The 14,241-nt window shown below is 42.8% G+C and overlaps 1 protein-coding gene across 1 annotated transcript; it reads right to left on the bottom strand.

Moving 5' to 3' along the window:
• Positions 1 to 588: 588 nt before the first annotated feature.
• On the bottom strand, positions 589 to 5,824 carry rwdd (RWD domain containing 4). The gene is made up of 8 exons (XM_038995828.1): positions 5,616 to 5,824; positions 3,804 to 3,884; positions 2,635 to 2,744; positions 2,130 to 2,280; positions 1,912 to 2,011; positions 1,754 to 1,803; positions 1,558 to 1,560; positions 589 to 1,437 (listed from the first exon to the last, which is right to left on the bottom strand). Exons 1-8 carry the CDS (start codon positions 5,637 to 5,639, stop codon positions 1,405 to 1,407), a joined length of 552 nt encoding a protein of 183 aa, XP_038851756.1. The 5' UTR covers positions 5,640 to 5,824; the 3' UTR covers positions 589 to 1,404.
• Positions 5,825 to 14,241: the final 8,417 nt, after the last annotated feature.

Genomic DNA, 14,241 nt, shown 5'->3' on the forward strand with positions numbered 1-14,241 from the left:
ATTGGCTATCGCGCATTAATTTCTTATCCCGCTCGAAGCTTCAATGGCTCACCATCCACCATCACAATTCAACGCTGACAGTATCACCTGCCCCACTGTGTTTGGAGAAGTGATAACTCCTTTGGCAACTAGTGTTGTCCAGGGCGGAATTCGAGTGATGGTTCATGTTCCACTAATAGTAGGCCAACTAGAGGCGCACTGACCCGGTACGTATAAACGCATAATTGGATAGAGTTAACAGTGCTTTACTTACACCTCGGTTAAAGAATGCGTCCGGATATTCAAAAAAAGTTCAATTTCGGACATGGCTTTAATGACGTAGAAAAATAAGCTTTAGGCGGGCCTCCTATTCATTACTATGTTTTCTACCTCTAGATACTATTCAGATACATCGCCATGGGAACCAAATATCATACCCCCACAAAACTGGTGCAATGGGATAAAGTATTTGGTATTCACATTAAGCCGTTTCTCTGCGTTTTTCCCTTTATCCAAACGACAACAGCACATAAAATACACTATACATTATGCCAGGGTGTATTTTTAGTTGGGAAACATGGACAAGCTAAAATAAATGTAAGAACAATATCGTAGTAATCATTTTTTTATTTAAAAAAAAAACGAATGTTTCTCCAGCACGTCTCTAAATTAAAGGGGCACAATATCACATATTCAGTTGTTGTGTCCTTCATAACATGTTGAGTTTATGTTCCACACCACATCATGATACACTGAGGATCCTAAAGTCATACAGCCATACGTTGACACCCCTGGTAAAGCACGTTTTACAGCTCCTGATGCCTAGCAACTGAACCGGTCTCACAGTGGACCTATTTTTAATTCCCTGGCAGTGATGCCAGTACATGTAAGTCTGGCTCATGGTAACAAGAATTCCAGATCATTCCACTTCGACAAGCATACAGTACTAGTGAAAACAGATGACACTGCCACCCCTTCACCATTCACTCACTTCGACAGCACAAATACTAGCACACACCCCTTACAAGCCTTTGTTGTTTCTATGCAGCTCACACTGCAATTCACCGTCATCACCACCGTTAAAACCAAAATTAGTCACACACATTTGGGGTCTCTTCCAAGCAAATGAAAACAGTTCATAAAAATAAAAAAAAGCCACATTTTAAACTCCTTCCGATATGACACTAAACCACCTGCATGTGTGACACCCTCTCAAAATGACAGCTTTGACAACTATTGATTGTGTTCAGGTGTAGAGGACCCCGTCTTCCCTTGGAGCGAAAAAGCGTCCGTCTTGAGTGTGGTGTCTTGGGGCAGACTGGAAGGAGTCTACAGAGCAGCGGCCAGGTGGTCTGAGTGAGGTCGGGAGACTTCACTTCCTGGTAAAAGCAGTACCAGAGACCTCTCCACCTCCTCCACGGCATTCTAGTCTTCCTCTTTACCGCCTGTTCTGCTCAACTGAAAAACGACAATATAGAGAAAAGCATTTAGAAACCACAGTAAGCTCAGATGGGGCATGTTTTTATTTTATTTTTTATGTATATTGCGAAATATGTATCGTTTTTCCATTGTACTTACATGCTGGAGTGTCATGTTCAACAAGTTGAAGATGCAAGAAAGGAGAGACATTAAAATGATGAACAATGGCGCTATTGGCAGCAATGGTGCTATCAAAAGCGCGGGTGGTCTTATGAAATAAAATGAAAAATCACACAGGACAACAAAAATAGTCGGCACAAAATCAACTGCCGTTAACTGACTGAACGGAATATACCTTGATGACGTCGACCCAGTCCCAGCCTCTGGGGAGCTCCCCCTTGTTATCTGTTGAAACAGTATCGTGTGAATAGCACTGTTTAAATATCAATAGGTCTCGACTAAAAAAAGTAATTTGTGATGGAAAGTAAATACTCAAGTCATTTCAGTCCATACCAGTTCTACATGTTATCTTCCTCTTCTGTGATTTGGTCAGCTGTTCCTTCTTCTCTTTCTTCTTGGCTGGGGCGTTGAGATCACTGTTAGATGTCAGCGTCTGGGAAAAACAGGTCACCACTGGTTAATGAGCACAATGTGTATATAAATACTAAACCGACTCGAACGGAAAGTCCCTTCCAAGTCATTCTATTTCTATGGTTGTGTAACACACTGACCACGGCAGTGACCACGGCTTGGTGGTTCTCCATCAGAGCTTCCTGGTTGTCTTTGGCCCACTCGAACAGGGTGTACATCATGGCAGTGCCCAGGTTGGCCTCCACCTGCTCCTCCAACCCAGAGATGATCAGCTGCTTGGTCTCTGAAGATCTGATAAGAGAATCATTTAGAATAAATCATTTAGCTGGTGTTTTACCCAAAAAGCGACTTACAGTCAAGTCTTGCGTGCATACATTTTCTGCATGAGTGGCTCCAGGAGGAATCTAAACCCACTATCCTGGCATTACAAGTGCCATGCTCTACCAAAAGAGCCACAGAGGACAGGACCAACTCAATGTAATTACCTCAGGAATTAGACAACTTCATATATTAAGTTATTTTGTATCTTTACAGGCTCACTGTATTTCATTGGTGGATCATGACCCAAACTTAGGAATATAGCATGGTAGTAACATAAATTAGGCTAACCACAATAAGTATTGTACAGTGTCAATGGTTACTTACATTTTTTTGTTGAAAAAGCCACCTAGAGAAATTTCAGGTGCCGTTTCAGGATACATCTCAGGCCATGAAATATCCAGAATGAACGCTTTGGAGTCATCATGTTCTCCTATCTGGAAGAGGAAGTGGTTCGGGATGTTAGACAATGTTCATTCACGTCGACAGTGTTTCCCAAAACCTCTTTCCTGACTACCCAGCTGATTAGTAAACCAACTGAACCAGGTGAGCCTAAGAGGTTTGGGAGACAGACACTAGGAGAATCGCACTTTAATTTCCTTGATTCCTCACTTCGTCTCCTACGACCTCTACTCGACTCTTTTTGAAAAAGGTCAAAAGGTAAATCGAGGAGAGGCGAAAATAAAATATTTTATAAAAGGATGTTTATACATAAAAGTATATATTTTTAAAGTAGTTCATCGTTTTTAAATCTGTGAATGCTTTTTTCACCCAACAACAGCTGGTTCAAAGGGGATGTGGCTGATTTAAAATCATCAGCAGTAGAATATTCCTGAGCATCCTCTGCCATAGGATAAATACAAAATAAAACTCCTCCTGCCGCCTATTAACAAACTGACAATATCCTAAATATGGCTTCCGTTTCCGGATCACGTAGGAGAAGAGGATGGACAACAGACAGAAGGGGTAACCCAGACATGTCACTGGGGCTATAAAACTGAAGCATCCATTTAGAACCATTTTCTCACGACCAAATATGGTAGTGAGAGGAAGTCCAGTCGAGAGGTAGTTGGAGAGGATGGTACTATGTAAAACTGGGCCGACATTCTGCACACTCATCGATTAAACATCTGATCTCAATACATGTTTCTGTTCCCAAAACTGTTACAAACACAGCGCACTAAGTGTTATAGACTTGAGGCTTTGCCAAAGTTAAAATATATATTTAAATTGTGTCGTTTAGAAGGAGTACAAGGTCGAATCGAGTTTGTGCACATGCCTACTTCAGAGGAGGAGTTCCCCAACGGAAATATGCTACAACGCACCAACAGGATCTCACTATCTCCTGCATGGCTTTGCCCACCTCCTTGTTTGTGCTAACCACTACGCTTCATTTGCTCCCACTATAAATGACAAAGATGAACTATCTTTGGACGGATGTTTTCCCAATTGAGAATCTCACTTCTACAGCACATCCCACTCAACAAGCTACTCACCCTAAACTGAAAAGAAACTGGGCTGACTTCCTTGAAGCACTCATCCCCCTCGTATATAGAACGAAGCGCTTCTAACTCCATCTGGAACAGAAACCAAAGTGAGGGAGAGAGACGAGACAGAGCACGGAGAGAGAGAGAGGTTATTCATTGATGCTGGATACAAGACAGCTAGATAATATACAGAACCTTTTACTGAGTTGCAGTTCATTAAGCCCTAATCTATGGATTTCACATGACTGGGAACACAGATATGCATCTGTTGGTCACAGATGCCTTAAAAAAAAAAGGTAGGGGAGTGGATCAGAAAACCAGTCAGTATTTGGTGTGCCTCATGCAGCGCGACATCTCTTTCGCATAGAGTTGATCAGGCTGTTGATTGTGGCCCTCTTCAATGGCTGTGCGAAGTTGCTGGATATTGGCGGGAACTGGAACACGCTGTCGTACACGTCGATCCAGAGCATCCCAAACATGCTCAATGGGTGACATGTTTGGTGAGTGTGCAGGCCATAGAACAACTGGGACATTTTCATCTTCCAGGAATTGTGTACAGATCCTTGTAACATGGGGCCGTGTATTATCATGCTGAAACTTGAGGTGATGGCGGCAGATAAATGGCACGACAATGGGCCTCAGGATCTCTTCACAGAATCTCTGTGCATTAAAATTGCCATTCATGCTTGTCCATACCATAACCCCACCATGGGGCACTCCGTTCACATGAGCAAACCGCTCTCCCACACAACGCCATACACGTTGTCTGCCATCTGAATCATCCGTGAAGAAAACACTTCTCCAGCGTGCCAGTGGCCATCGAAGATGAGCATTTTCCCACAGAAGTCGGTTACAACGCCAATCTGCAGTCAAGTCAAGACCCTGGTGAGGACGACGAGCATGCAGATGAGCTTCCCTGAGACAGTTTCTACCGTAATTCTTTGGTGGTGCAAACCTACAGTTTCATCAACTGTCCAGGTGGCTGGTCTCAGATGATCCCGCAGGTGAAGAAGCTGGATGTGGAAGTTCTCGGCTGGCGTGGTTACACGTGGTCTGTGGTTGTGAGGCCGATTGGACTTACTGCCAAATTCTCTAAAACAATGTGGGAGGCGGTTTATGGTAGATAAACTAACATTCAATTATCTGGCAACAGCACTGGTGGACATTCCTGCAATCAGCATGCCAATTGCACGCTCCCTCAAAACTTGAGACGTCTGTGGCGTTGTGTGACAAAACTGCACCTTTTAGTGGCCTTTTATTGTCCCCAGCACAAGGTGCACCTGTGTAATGATCATGCTGTTTAATCAAATTGTTGATATATAACAACTGTCAGTTGGATAGATTATATTGGCAAAGGAGAAATGCTTACTAACAGGGATGTAAACAAATGTGTGCACAACATTTGAGAGAAATAAGCTTTTTGTGCGTATGGAAAATATCTGGGACATTATATTTCAGATCATGAAACATGGGACCAACACTTTTCATGTTGGGTTCATATTTTTTGTTCAGTATAAATACGTTAGCTATCTAAGGAGATTCAGTGCACTGACTCACACTACTCAGAGCTATTGTTGGCTAACTGGTGGTGTGGCTAAAACTAGCTTAGTTCTTCAGTTAGCTAACTAGGCAAAACTAGCCTAGTTCTTCAGTTAGCTAACTAGGCAAACTATCCCAAGCATCCACTGACTACGGTAATGCTAGTACGTCGTTCATGAAACTCTGTTTTGTCGAAAACTGTTAACAGTTCAGCCTTCGTACATCACTGCTAGCTAGCTCTGTTAGTTAGCTAGCGCGCTGTTTAGCATCACCAGATATTACCTCTTGATCCTCGTTGGCAGTCATGATTTCTTTCTTTCAGGTGACGCTAAACAATGTAGTCAAATATGTCTAGCTAACAGTACAAAATATGAAAAGTGCAGAGTTAACGTGTCATGTCTGTGATAAAAAAATATATAGCTAGTTTATAAATTTAGCAACGTATCTAGTTGATCCAACGTCAGACGTGACCCATGATGTTCTTCGCATTGTACGCATGCGCAATGTCTCTGAACTTTGAACCCGACAACTCTTGCAGACACTGCAATGCTTTTATATTGCCACAGGAGGGTGTCTGGAACTAAGATTTCCTAAATATACTGAACAAAAATATAAACGGAACATGTAAAGTGTTGGTTTGATGAGCTGAAATATAAGATACAAAAAGCTTATTTCTCTCATAAGATACAAACCCTATAAGATACAAAAAGCTTATTTCTCTCAAATTATGTGGTCAAATTTGTTTACATCCCTGTTAGTAAGCATTTCTCCTTTGCCAAGATAATCCATCCACCTGACAGATGTAGCATATCAAGAAGCTGATTAAACAGCATGATCATTGCACTGGTGCACCTTGTGCTGGGGACAATAAAAGCCCACTCTAAAATGTGCAGTTTTGTCTGATTGCAGGAATGTCCACCAGAGCTGATGCCAGAGAATTTAATGTTAATGTCTCTACCATAAGCTGCCTCCAATGTCATTTTAGAAAATTTGGCAGTACGTCCAACTGGCCTCACAACCACAGACCACCTGTAATCACGCCAGTCCAGAACCTCCACATCTGGCTTATTCACTTGCGGAATCGTCTGAGACCAGCCACCTGGACAGCTGATGAAACTGAGGAGTATTTCTGTCTTTTGAGGGGAAAAACTAATTCTAATTGGTTGCCCTCCCAGGGCCACCCAGTGCCACCCTGCCCCTACTCAGTTATGTGAAATCCATAGATTAAGGCCTAATGAATTTATTTAAATTGACTGATGTCCTTACATGAGCTATAACTCAGTAAAATTGTTGTTGCGTGTTGCGTTTATATTTTATATTTTTGGTTCATTTTCTCTTTAGAAATAGGCAGACTGGCATGGAACTTGGTACTCACCAAACAAACTAATCCGGTACCGTATCAATTGTTGAATCGAAAGTACCATATTGATAATCGTGACAATACACTGAATAGACACTCTAATCTATTTTTAGGCTGTAAAAGTGGCTCACGAGGCCTTATAAATCAGCATAGCAGCTCAATGACATCAGCCCATGTGTAGTTGACATAAAGGTCAAGTGATCAGACTCATCTGTCTTGTTGAACCACACTTTGGTCCCAGTGGTAGGGTCACTCAGAGATAGTGAGCTAAGGCCTAATTCTTATTTAATTAATAGAAAAGCCTCTCTTTCTTCCCAGCTAACAACAAACTTTATAGAACGTTCCCTTAAGGGTCTAATTTTGTCGTTCTTTTTTCCTTTTTTCTCCATAATATTTTACCCCCTTTTCTCCAATTGTTTGTAGTTACTATCTTGTCTCATCGCTATACAACTCCCGTACGGGCTCGGGAGAGACGAAGGTCGAAAGCCATGCGTCCTCCGAAACACAACCCAACCAAGCCGCACTGCTTCTTAACACAGCGCGCATCCAACCCGGAAGCCAGCCGCACCAATGTGTCGGAGGAAACACCGTGCACCTGGCGACCAGGTTAGCGCGCACTGCGCCCGGCCCGCCACAGGAGTCGCTAGTGCGCGATGAGATAAGGATATCCATACCGGCCAAACCCTCCCTAACCCGGACGACGCTAGGCCAATTGTGCGTCGCCCCACGGACCTCCCGGTCGCAGCCGGCTGCGACAGAGCCTGGGCGCGAACCTAGAGTGTCTGGTGGCACAGCCCTAGACCACTGCTCCACCCGGGAGGCACCTATAACCTTTTCATAGGAATGTTCCAGTGATGTGCAAGGACTGTTTCCAAGAGACCATTCTCTTAATGTCAAACAGAACATATCCAGAACATGGTTGCCATGTTCTCAGAATATAAGATATGAATGTTCTAGATACGTTTCATGGGAACGTTGCACGAACATTTCTGTGTTTCAGTTGTCAGGACCCAAAGAAATGTAAAAAGAAAAAGGATTTCATTAGACGTTAGCCCTTATTCCTGTGGCCAAGGCTATTAAGGCCCTGATTGGTGAACAACTGATCCATTCACAGCTCTTTGTCTGTTGGCAAGGTTACAGACACTCACACACAATGCCTTTAACATACAGTGTTTTCAACTTACATATTTGACACACTTTCACATTCATAATTACATTATGTCTGTTCATTTATTATTCAGCATGTCCTCACCTGGGATTTGAACTCATTCCAGTCTTTCTGCTACCACGTCTGTGTCGGTTAATCAGTTCATATTTTATTTATCATAGTGATGTAAATCTCAGCTCTGTTAAAAGCACACTCAAGAAAAACGATTTTTATTGATGATAGTGATTCAGGAGTATCATTAAAACAGGGTTATATGCCCCACCAACATTAATCATTTATACAAAAAGCCCTAAAATTGTTGAAATAAGTAAATAAAATCAACAATAAGAAAATAGTCAGATTAACTGACTCGTACATGGTGGCGTGGCAAGAAGATTGGAATGCATTGAACCAAGAGGCTGTGAGTTAAAATCACAGAGGAGGACATGTTGAATAATAATCACTGTATGAATGAACATGCACAATGTAGGTTATGTCAAAGTGTGACAAATATGTATGCACGTTAAAATAATTATGAGTGTCCCTAACCTTGCCGGGGGAAAAAAGAGCCGTGAATAGATCATTGGTTCAATGGTAAGACCATTGATTGACTTGGCCTCAGTAATACGGGGGTGATGTGATGAAGGTGACGACTGATACACAGGAACGTTCTTGAAATGTGTCTGGAACGTTATTATATTCTGAGAATATGGCAACCATGTTCTGTGTCGCTCATTTGGTAGAGCATGGTGCTAGCAATGCCAGGGTTGAGGGTTTGATTCCCACGGGGAACTGGTAAATAAATAAGATAATGTATGTAATCACTAACTGTATTTTGCTCCGGACAAGAGCGTCTGTTAAACGACTAAAATGTAAATGTTTCTGTGAGACCATTTACTCTTTAAAAAAATAACAATTTAAATGTCTAATGGGATGTTGATGGAATAGTCTGATAACCCTCAGAAAACTGGACACATTAATGTGTCTGAAACATTCATATCTTATATTTTGAGAACATGGCAACCATGTTCTGTATAAGTTTGGTGGGACGCTGATGAAATATTCTCCTAACCTTCAGAAAACTGGACACATGAATGTACTTGCAATGTTCTCATGAAACATGTCTAGAACATTTATATCTTATATTCTGAAAACATGGCAGCCACGTTCTGGATGAATTCTGTTTGGCATTTAGTGAATGTTCTCCTAATTCTAATGCTTAAACATTCTAAATAGGTTCTCATGAGGTTTTTTGCTAACATACACAGAATGTTCTCCTACCTAAAGGAAAACTGGACACTCAAACATCTGGGGAACATTACGGGTATCGTAACAAAAACGTTCTCTCTCTATATAATTGTTAGCTGGGTTATGACTTCAGTCATCTTTCTCTTATCTCATCATAGTGGTAGGTAAATATGATGGAAATGATGCAGCTTTGGGATATATATTTTTTAATGGGATATGAATTATCCATCTTGGCTTTTTCACACCAGCAAACTCATTTGCCTTCGATCTTATTGGACAGAACACCATTACCCCGCTGAGTCCAATCAGTGCTGTAATCAACCCGGCTGAGATCGATCACATTGGCGCAGATTCAAACCTGCAAGACTGTGACGGCGCTGCCAGCCAGGAGCGTTCTGCTTTAATACTCCCAATATTAACATTTACACGGCTGGAGACGTGCAGCTTGTCCCCTTTGTCAATTTCAGTCAGATTGGATTCAGTCAGGGAAAGGTAATTGAAGAGAAAGCTACTTTTCGCATGAACATGGCTGCCTCGGAGATGGGTTTGTTTCCTTCCCAAGCTCCCTCCCTCTCCATCCATAAAATGTGTTTTATATTGCCAGTAAAAAGATATCGCACATGACTGGAAAGTTAGGGATTTACAGCGATGTTTATTTCCATTATGGGCCTAATTTTCCAAAGGGTTTTCCATGCATGACTATTGTGCTGAAATAAAAGCTCACTTACTTATAACACTACACTGCTACTACTGTGTAGACCAGGCCCACCTCCTGACAAAATTATTCCTCTCAAATCCAATCTCCCTCTTATGAATTTTTACTCAGGTTCTGTGTAGGGAAAACATATTAAACACTGCTCTGAATAGCCATTTTTTTTATTTCCCAAGCTACCACCTTAGGAAGCACATAGGTTAAGTTATTTAAGAACCAATAAGGGAGTAGACGTTTTAGACTCACTCACATACGCTTCCTGTAATTTGTTAGCCAATTGGCCTGGCGCCATCTTTGCCCCGTAGCATAATTAGGTGTCTTATCTTCTTAGTGTGTGGTCCTCTGATACACAATGACCCCCTGCTTCAAATACCAGGGTGCAAAACGCAATTACTGTACTAGAGAGGCTAGAGAGGCTGACTAGAAGGCTCCTATCACTGCCTTTACTCCTCTTAATTAACTTATATAAAAAATAATTTCTGGCCCTGCAATGGCAAACGCAGGAATTGGTAGTGAGAGAGGGAGGCGTGTGGCAGTGTAGTGTTACTCTCGAGACGCAATTATCTAAATCAACATATTTTTACCTCCTCTCACATTCGAAAAACTTGAAATAATTGTTATTTTGGGGTTATACTGAGAGAAAATGTTATTCCTGGAAGTTAGAAAACAATTGTGTGGTCTTAGCTGTTGCAGAGGTGAACTGAACTGTGGGCAGTCTAGGCAGACTACACTGTGTGTGTGTGTGTGTTTGTGTGTGGTTAGGGAGGAGAAGGGGCCCATAGCTCTGTAAAGTAAGTCTGCTCTGTTATTACCATTCACTCTGAGGAAAGAAATGTTGGACTTTTATTCAGAGACAGGATGTCACATTTTATTTTCATTTTACCTTTATTTAAGTAGGCAAGTCAGTTAAGAATAAATTCTTATTTACAATTGCTGCGCCTATTGTGCACCACCCTATGGGATTCCCAATCACGGCCAGTTGTGATACAGCCTGGAATCGAACCAGGGTTTGTAGTAACACCTCTAGCACTGAGATGCAGTGCCTTAGACCGCTTCGCCACTCGGGAGCCCAGAGGACTCATTGAACTCCCCATAAGAAGCAAACATAGCAGACATCACTAGACTAAACCCTTATGGTACATGGTGTATGAATAAGTATTTTAGTGGATATGCAGGCATTTTCCTATCCTATAAGGCTCTATGCCTGCCAGCAGCTGTATCCACTTGGACAGCAACCCTGTAGTCATTAGGCCAATTAGCTCTACACTCTATCTTTCTGCTGTTGTCAGTATCCAACATACGATTGTTGTGACATTTGTTTTCCCAGTAGCGATGCCCCACCGAAACAGCTTGCTCTGAAAATCCTATTGTCACGACCCAGCAGTTGAAATGTTGTGTTGTCCTTCGGGGTGGTGGGGAGGCAGACATACCATGCAGACACAACCTCCATCCATCCACTCACTCTCCTCCACTATCCAGCGGGGCTGGCTGACTGAGTGTGTAGGCCTATCAAGTGGTGCTTTTGTGTATCTCAGCAAAAACAGCTTGAGGACCCAACGTGAACCCTCTGCACACTTATCTCGTGTGTCAGACAAACCAGCTTAGAGCAGCATTGTTCTAACTGATATGCCTCTCTCTCTCTCTCTCTCTCTCTCTCTCTCTCTCTCTCTCTCCTCTCTCTCTCTGTACCCCTTTGTCTCTCTCCCTTTGTCTCTCTCTCTCTCTCTCTCCTCTCTCTCGCGCTCTCTCACTCTGTCTCTCACTCACTCACTCACTCACTCACTCACTCACTCACTCACTCACTCACTCTCTCACTCACTCTCTCTCTCTCTCTCTCTCTCTCTGTCCCCCTTTGTCTCTCTCCCTTTGTCTCTCTCTCTCCCTTTGTCTCTCTCTCTCCCTCTCTCTCTCTCTCTCCTCTCTCTCGCTCTCTCTCACTCTGTCTCTCACTCACTCACTCTCTCACTCACTCTCTCTCTCTCTCTCTCTGTCCCCCTTTGTCTCTCTCCCTTTGTATCTCTCCCTTTGTCTCTCTCTCTCTCTCTCTCTCTCTCTCTCTCTCTCTCACACACACTTTCTCTCTCCCGCTCTCTCACACACACTCTCTCACTCTCTCTCTCACTCTACCCTCCAGGCCCTACTATGGAGTCTGGGCTCCGGCAATTTCCTTTTACCCAGTTAGGCTACGCTTCATAACAAACTTGACATATACATTTATCCCATCCCCAGCCTCACAGAGCAGGCTGTTTGGCAATTTAGTAGAATAGGCATTCCTGTCATAAAATTAGCAACGCCACATTACTGAATTGGATTTTTGGTTGTTGTTGCTGTTGTTGTCGTCGAGACAGTGGCAGTTGTCGCCGTGGCGTCAGGCGCTTAAGTCCTTAGTAGACTCTTTGTTCTGTGTTCAAGAATAATAAAAAACGGTCAAAACTCGACCCAAAGCATTGAAGAGACAATATAGAAATAATGCCTGCATTTAAGAAGAATAAAGGACAAAACAATATGGAACTTGTCTACTAAAGCTATTCAGCGGAAAGTGATATCTTCGTAGTGTTGAATTATTTACACAAAGCACTATGTCAGTGAGAGAACATGTTGTATATCTGACAATAAAAAAAAAGCTTTGCGTTGTTATAGGTTCCCCAATAAAAACATATACTAATAATCACAATTTATTTAAAGCGCTGTAAAGCAACAACAACAACAACAACAACAACTGTTTTAAAACAACACCGTGAATCATCATGAGGTCATCGGTCAAGAGACTGAAGGTTGAGAAAGTTCATGGCTTGATTGAGGAGGTCAAAGGGGAGAGAAGGCAGCTGCTGGCAGCACGTCGTCATCACGTTGTCTCACCATCCACACCTTCTGTAGTAGAGATGAAGTTTGAGTTTTTGTACTAGCTGCTGGACTTGTAGCTAGCTAGCTACTCTTCAATACTACCAAATTGCAGCCCCCACTTGGCGCTAGAAAGCACATCACACTTCAATAGTAATTTAGGAGAAGCCTTATAACTTAGTCCTCTCCATCCCCAACCTCCGGACAATAGGCATAATCAAATCAAAAGAAGTTTGAGATTTATGTTAATGCTAGCCAGCTAACATTAGCTAGCTAGCTAGCCAACTAGCATTAGCTAGCTAGCCAACTAACATTAGCTAGCTAGCTAACCAAAAACCAACCGCCAATTTGAGGTCTTGAAAACGTGCTGGATTCAAACTATTCGACTGTAATAATAAGCTAAATCAATAGTTAATTAGTAAAACAGAAGGTTTGTAGGGAAAAATGCTATAAATTGTATATCAGTCACCAGACTTCAGTCACCAGACTTCTAGACCCTCCCCCGATCAATCAGTCATCAGACTTCTAGACCCTCCCCCGATCAATCAGTCATCAGACTTCTAGACCCCCCCCCCCATCAATCAGTCACCAGACTTCTAGACCCCCCCCCCGATGAATCAGTCACCAGACTTCTAGACCCCCCCCCATCAATCAGTCATCAGACTTCTAGACCCCCCCCATCAATCAGTCACCAGACTTCTAGACCCCCCCCCCCCCGATGAATCAGTCACCAGACTTCTAGACCCCCCCCCGATGAATCAGTCACCAGACTTCTAGACCCCCCCCCCCGATGAATCAGTCACCAGACTTCTAGACCCCCCCCCCCCCGATGAATCAATCACCAGACTTCTAGACTCCCCCCATCAATCAGTCACCAGACTTCTAGACTCCCCCCGATCAATCAATCACCAGACTTCTAGACCCCCCCCCATCAATCAGTCACCAGGCTCCTATATGGGGGGTGCAGGATTGTGTGTCTCTGCGTGTGTTGGTTAAGAGCAGGGTAGTCAGCGAACGATGATGATGCACTCGTATTTAACGCCAGGGTCCTTGAAGAACACAAACTACAGCAGCACCAAGATAATAAAAATAATTTATTTTATACGCCAACTTTCAACTGCACAGCCAATCTGAGCTCTGCAATAAAGAGAAACAATGCTTTGGAAGGAGAATGACATCGTTAATTTCAAGTCTTAGTGTGTGTGTGTGTGTGTGTGTGTGTGTGTGTGTGTGTGTGTGTGTGTGTGTGTGTGTGTGTGTGTGTGTGTGTGTGTGTGTGTGTGTGTGTGTGTGTGTGTGTGTGTGTGTGTGTAAAGAACCAGACTCTTTCTTTTCATCATTCCCGAGAACTCATCTAGTGAAGATTACTAGTTCAAATAAAGATTAGGTCGTAATCATACCAGATTAATTCTCTGCAATGTATGTGTAACATACACTATATAACCAAAAGTATGTGGACACCTGCTCGTCGAACATCTCATTCCAAAATCATGGGCATTAAAATGGAGTTGGTCCCCCCTTTGCTGCTATAACAGCATCCACTCTTCTGGGAAGGATAACCAATAGATGTTGGAACATTGCTGCGGGGACTTGCTTCCAT

The sequence above is a fragment of the Salvelinus namaycush genome, chromosome 6 (assembly GCF_016432855.1).
Source record: "Salvelinus namaycush isolate Seneca chromosome 6, SaNama_1.0, whole genome shotgun sequence".
Lineage (NCBI taxonomy): Eukaryota > Metazoa > Chordata > Actinopteri > Salmoniformes > Salmonidae > Salvelinus > Salvelinus namaycush.